Raw genomic sequence first — 6,996 nt, 5'->3', positions numbered from 1 at the left:
AGCACCAGCAAGCACGTGCTCTACTCATTAATAACAATGTTACAAATATACTTGAATTTCATGAATGGTGGATATGCTGTTTGACCCGTGAAAGTGACTACACGCTTCACAAAGGAAGGAGGAGAGGAGGTGACGGCTGAGTACTACACGGTTAAGGTTTTGTCACTTCCTCCACATCTCAGTAAAACGGTAAAACTTACCAGGTAATTACCGGTTATGTCAATCAAACCACAGTGCCGCAGGTCATGGAGAAGAACTTGGAGAAAACCATTTTTAATTACCATTATACCCTTCCTTCTTCTGTTCACCATCCCAACTGTCCATTGCATAGTAATGGTGGAAACGAAACTGGATCACTGCGTTGCGCCAGTGAAACGCCCGCACACGCTGCATCACGTGCCATCTTCTGCCAGCTAGCCTCACTCCACCCTTTCAAATATAATGTTCTTACCAAACCTCTCAACACTCATTTTACTCACTGTTCTACACTCTTTTTATATTTTATTTTATTTTTCATAACTTAAATAATTAATTTAATCATGCACACTTCATTTTTTAAACTCAAGGTGTTAAATAAAACATGTTTTAAATTTAAGGACTGTATTAGTCTAGTTATATAAAAGTTTCTTATTCTATTTCAGTTTTTAATTTAAAATTCCAATCAATACCCTCTTCTACCACTTCACAGTTTTTATAAGAAACGTTTTACAGTCATTGTTTGCATTCATTCTCTTATACATTCTCACAGTTGTATTATGTTGTTATAATAAAATTCATCCATTTCACCCCTTTAATTTATATGTATGTTATTTAAAGAGGGGGTGTTAAAACTTGTCCCAGTACACTGAACTGTGTCATTCTATTTATTAATAATACCAGTGAAAACACATGTGTTCATATTTTTATTAGATTAAATATATATAATTTTATAATTTTATTATTTTTATAGTTTTTTATATTTATGAATAATTAATTAAAAATAATATAAGTGACTGTGTATAATTTTTATAAATACTTTTTAAAAATAATATTAAAACTATATAGTTGTTATTTTTTAAAAGAAAAGTTATTCAGTTATTTTAAAACAAATAAATATTTTATTATTATTTATTTTATTAAATAAGTAAATAAATTATTTTATTTATTAAAAGGTAAAATTGTCTAATTAAAAATAAATATAATTTTTTTTATAACTTTTTAGACAATTTTTTTCTCATTGTAGGTAACTATTTTAGCTTAGAAAATAGTTATTCAAAAAGTAAAATAGTAAGGATTTGTGTAAAACAATAAAAGAATCTTTTTTATTAATGTTATACATGAGATAATAACAAAATTATATTTGTATTAAGTATCTGCATAAAATCTTGTTAGACAGACGGAGAAAATATTTATACTATATATAGTAAGTTTTTATTTTATATAAATATAACTAGTTTTTAATCTAAGTTAATGAAATCATTGTAAAATCTACCATGAAATTTAAACTGAATCGATTGGTCAAATCAAAATGTCGGTTGATTGGCTAAGTGTGTTAAGTTCAAACACGTTAAAGGTTTAGTCAACCAAAATTGGTACCCAGAAAAATTCATTATAGAAAACCAGTTTACACGAAGTAATAAGTATGTTTAATTTGTTTTTTATTTCTTTTGTAGTTAATACTAAAACTTAAACATTATAGTATATTTCATTGAACTATTGAGTATATTTTAAATATCTAAAACTATAAAATTATATTTTGTTAAAATATAACATTATTAAATATTGATGCTAAATTAAAAAATATTATATTATTTAATTACTATTGATCTGCCCATTGATCATACATTAAACTTCAAACTAATTTTTAATTTTTCAATTCCTGATTTAGTTATAAAAAATATTTGTAAAATTTGAAGTAGAAAACACCAATATATTTGAATCATTTGAAATATCCAAAATCCCACTAAAATATCAATTAATATGACTTAATTAGGTGAATATTTACATTTTGGACACATTTATAAATTGATTTAGTTAAAATAACTTAGTAAGTTTTATGTTAGGATAAAAATTATACTAAATTTGTATTATTAACTTATTTTTAGAATAAAAATATTTAAACTGATTTCAAAATCAATTTTATTTAGAATCAATACATCAATCCTGAGAACGCTGATAAAAAAAATCAATCCTGAGAACACTCATTTAGTAACTAGATGAATTGTATTTTCTTTTAAATAAAATGAAATGAACCTGTACTCAAAATATTATTCTATATAAAAAGTTTCTTACAAAATTAAACATGCATATTTAAAATACAGTATTTGGAGAATAAGATTTTTTCTCTCCCTTACTGTCTCAATCAGATATAAATTGTATTTATTGTTGATTGGAATAAGATCAATAATTAAGTTTGTAATAAAATACTATACATAATATTATATACACTTAAACTTTACAAACAGGTCACACCAGATTTTTTGTGAACTTTTTATTTATTTATTTATTTTAAGCGAAAGTCTGGTTTGGTCTATTTACATAATTTATTTTATGGAAAAAACAAATAAATGAATTAATAAATTTCACTATGTCTGTGAGTCTAAAACATTGTTTGTCGCATAAATTATTCTTCAATTTTTAAAAACTAATTAACATTAAAAAGATTAAAAAGTTCAACAAGCAATAAATCATTTTGTGAAAAATGGACAAACCTATAGAATATACATAGATTCGTATATGATAACTTATGGTCATCACTCACTCAAAATTATTAATTTAATCTTGTAAACTATATTATATTTTGAGTGAAAAAATCACAACAAGTAAATTAATTCAAATAAAAGTGAACTTACGATAATCATATAAATTTATAGGGAATGAATAAATAATTATAATTCTTAGAGTTAATTTTAATCAATAATTAAAAATAGATTTGGTCTTCTACAGTACATTATCTAGCTTTAAGAGTCAAAATATGGATATCTGTACACAGACCTTTTGTGATGCAATTGAAGACAGGCTTCAGGAATAAGCTTTTATTTGCATTAAATATTAAAAGCGCAGTAATTGGTCTTAGTTGACTATTGAAAACATGTTTAGAAGCAATCAGCCGGTTGACATGATCAATCACCAGATTACATACCGCATTTTCAAGTTTCGGATTAAGTAAAGATTATTTCCAAAAAGAAGTGACATTAAATAATAGAAGGAAATTAGAAATAAAAAAATTTGAATTGATAATAAAAATCCGGTGAAGTGCGTGGCGTGGTTAGCGAGTAAGTCGGGGTGATGGGTGCAGCAGAGCAGAGGAAAACAAAATCTGAAATGGCATAATAGTGAACATCAACAACAACAAGGAGAAGAACCAACTCATGTCCTCTGACGAGGGAACTTTCTGGATCTCTCTAATAAACCTTCAGATCTTCTTCAAAGCGGTGCGTTTTGTCCACTTCCTAAACCACCAGGACTAATTACTCAAGAGTAATTAAGTGTTATTATAGTAAGGAGAATAATGTCCTCGTCTTTGTCGTCGTCAAATTCGCCGTGCGCCGCCTGCAAGATTCAGCGCCGGAAGTGCACGCAGGAGTGCGTGTTCGCGCCGTATTTTCCGCCGGACAACCCGCAGCGCTTTGCCTACGTGCACAAGGTGTTCGGGGCGAGCAACGTCGCCAAGCTTCTCAACGAACTCAACGCGGCGCAGCGCGAGGACGCGGTTAAGTCCCTCGCCTACGAGGCCGAGGCGCGTCTGCGGGACCCCGTCTATGGCTGCGTGGGTCTCATCTCCATCCTCCAGCACCGCCTCAAGCAGTTGCAGACCGAACTCCACCACGCCAAGAAGGAACTCGCCTCTTACATCGGACCCCACGCCATGCTCCCTCCTCCTCCGCCGCCTCCGCCGCAACCTCGCACTTTCTCTCTCTTTCCCTTCAAAACGGCACCTCCTCCTCCTCATCAAGATCTTTTCGCCTTCACGGACGACGGTGCTTCCGCTTCTCACTCTTCTCACGCCGCCTTCAACCACCTCGCTGTTCTCTCGCCTACCCTCGCCGCCGATCACGCCTTCCCTCATGCACCCCTCCACCCTCTCGGTCTTCCGCATCACCAACATCTAATGCTCTCCCCTATGCAATCCAAGCCCCAAACCGACCCTGGTAATCTTAACCTACTCAACACAATAGCACTCTCGTAGTTTTGAATACTTGTCATGGCTTGTAGTTAGTCTTTGGAAAATCGAGTTTTAAGGGTTTGCTCAAAGTTTTCTTGTGTTGCGTTTGTGTCCCATTTAACGTTCGTGGTTTCACTTGTATATTTCGCAATCAGGGAAATAGCATGTCCAAGTAGAGAATAAATAAGTAGTACTATAATAGGAATATGAAATTATGCCTTGACAGGACTAGAATTCAAAAGGGATTAGCCCAAGTTGTTTCATTGGAATTAAAAAGAGAATCTTGGTTTGTGTGCTGAGAGTGTTTTTCCTCATTCAATTTTATTTTTTCGGACTTGTGAGGGTTTTGCTGCACCTAATCAAGGAAGCGTTGATATCTTCTCTTTCACACAGTGAGAGTATAAAACAAAACAGACATCTCAAAACAGTTTTTTTTTTTTTTGCTGTGTTAGACCACCAACGACATGAGTATGCATATTTTGATGTCCTTTTATGTTTGAATGGTTTGTGTGGTAAAAGATTGAAATGTTCAGCCATGCCATTTGAAAGAATGAAGCCCTTCTAAAATGTTTATTTTGTTATCTTCTGCAGCTTAATTCTTGTGAATGGAAGGCAAAAGGGTGTAAAGAAGGAAGAGCAGAAAGAGGAAGGAAAGTGGGGAGAGAGAGAAGAAGGGTAGGGGTATATGAGACTGACTAAGCCTGCATTGTTTTTTGGGTTTGAACTTTTTGATGATTTTCTAGGTAGATGCATTTTAAAAAGTAGGATCTGTATTGATGTTAGAGAATGGTTTTTCTAGTAGAGAGAGGAACGGATTTCTCTTATCCATTTTAAGAGTCACATACCTGAGTTCTCTTCTACTTTAAATACTTAATTCATATTTACAATTTTTTATTTTTCTCTTTTTATCCTATTAGATTATCTATTATATTATGCACCAAAAAAAATTACTTATTATATTTATATTTTTCTTTTCAATCATTTATATTTTACTCTTTGTAATTTAAAGTTTTAATTCCTTCAATTTTTTCATCAATTTTTAATATTTTTAACCATTTAAGTCTCTATTTTAAATTAAACAAAATATGTTTACCTTTTTTTCATTTTCTAATTTGCATCACCATAAAACAATCAAAACTTACTCTCTAATTTGTCAATGAATTACATCTCAGCTATTTAACAAACCTCAAAACCCTGAATATGTCCATCCAGAGTTTGATCACATAAATACTCTGATAAGAAAAATGAAATTACGAGTTTACAAAAAAAAAAGAGGGACTAAGTTCTCTTATTTAAAAGTAAAATATTTAATTAGTTTATAAATATTTGACGACTAAAATGACACGAGATTCAAATTTAAAAAATAAAAATATAACTAAACTCTTTTGAATTGTATCTTATTTATATTTTTATATATTATCAACAATTTTGCTCATCTCTCAGGAGAAGACATTGAAGTTGATAGTAAAATTAAGCAAAATTTGACAAAGGAGTTTAAATTTATCCGGACAAATTAGCAGGCAAATCTAGTGTCAGTAAATTAATAATATGGTCGAAAAATTGTAGGGCATTTCTTTTCTTTTCTTAGTAATAATACTATGTTTGGGCCAACATTTTATAAATACTACTAAAACTAAAAAAAATACCATAAAAATATTAAATTAAATTTTATACAAGTTTAAATTAATTTATAAAATATTTTGTATAATTTTTTTAAGTTTATTTTTAATGTGTTTATAAACTAAATTTTAAAATATTTTCTTTAATATTTTAAAACACTCATAGAGAAAAACGAATAACAATATGTTCACTTAAAATTCTTAAATCACTTTTTTAAGCAAAGAGAGATAAATAGAAAAAAAACACACTTAAAGTTCAATGGACCATAATAGACAGCGTTTGGAATCCCAGTCAATAATCATAATGGGGCAAATTCTTCCTCCACCATATCAATTTTAACCTCCACCATATCATTTTTTTAAATTTCCAAAACTACCCTCCTGCACCATATCAATTTTAACCTTCACCATATGAATTTTTTAAATTTCCAAAACTACCCTTATTCCAAATTAAAAAATCCAAAATAATAATTATAATTGAGAAATAAAAAAATACATGTTGGAAAAAAAATTCTGAACACAAAACTAAAAATATATTCTGGATAAAAAAATTTCAGAATTTAAAAATATGTTTCAAAAATTGAAATCCAAAATATTTCAGATAAAAATTTCAAAAATAATTTTTCCCATTTTTATGTAAGGTTATGTTTGTCATTTATGAAGGATATTTTTGTCATTTTCTAGAGTTGATTGGGTGCATGTTGAAATTGATATGGTGAAGGGAGAAATTGCCTCATAATGGGCCTATAGGCCCGTTCAACATTTTTATAAGACAAATTCTTTCTGCACCATACCAGTTTGAACCTGCACACTGTAACCTTTCAAAATTTCCAAAATTATCGTCTATTCCAGATTTAAAAATTCAGAATTCAAAAAATACATTTTTGAAAAAAAATTCAGAACACAAAATCTGGAATTACACTGGAAAAAGATTTTCAGAAATCATAAATACGTTTCAAATATCTAAATTCAAAAATCTATTTTAAAAAAGGAGTTCCAAAAGTATTTTAATCCACACCCCTTTTCATTTAAGGTCATTTTTGTTATTCTACTCGTAAATCGGGTGCAAGCTCAAATTGATATGGTGCAGGAAGAGTTTATCCATTTATAAGACTGCTTCTTCTTTCACTTTCATAAGTTCTTGGTGAACTCCCATAAGTTTTTCTTATGCAAAAATACCTATGTAAAAAAGAGTTAAAATATATGAAGTTTTGATTATGGAGGTGAGCGGTG

At 30.0% G+C, this 6,996-nt stretch overlaps 1 protein-coding gene across 1 annotated transcript; it reads left to right on the top strand.

The window, feature by feature from the left end:
• The first annotated feature begins 3,061 nt into the window (after window positions 1–3,061).
• Window positions 3,062–5,038, top strand: LOC137822708 (LOB domain-containing protein 25). Its single transcript, XM_068627654.1, has 2 exons — window positions 3,062–4,130; window positions 4,736–5,038. The coding sequence occupies exons 1-2, from the start codon at window positions 3,491–3,493 to the stop codon at window positions 4,738–4,740; spliced, it is 645 nt and encodes a 214-aa protein (XP_068483755.1). The 5' UTR covers window positions 3,062–3,490; the 3' UTR covers window positions 4,741–5,038.
• The last annotated feature ends 1,958 nt before the right edge of the window (window positions 5,039–6,996 follow it).

Source organism: Phaseolus vulgaris, chromosome 9 (assembly GCF_051622355.1).
Source record: "Phaseolus vulgaris cultivar YP4 chromosome 9, ASM5162235v1, whole genome shotgun sequence".
NCBI lineage: Eukaryota > Viridiplantae > Streptophyta > Magnoliopsida > Fabales > Fabaceae > Phaseolus > Phaseolus vulgaris.
The sequence above is the reverse complement of the archived record's forward strand: the minus strand, read 5'-3'. Positions and strand labels throughout refer to the sequence as shown.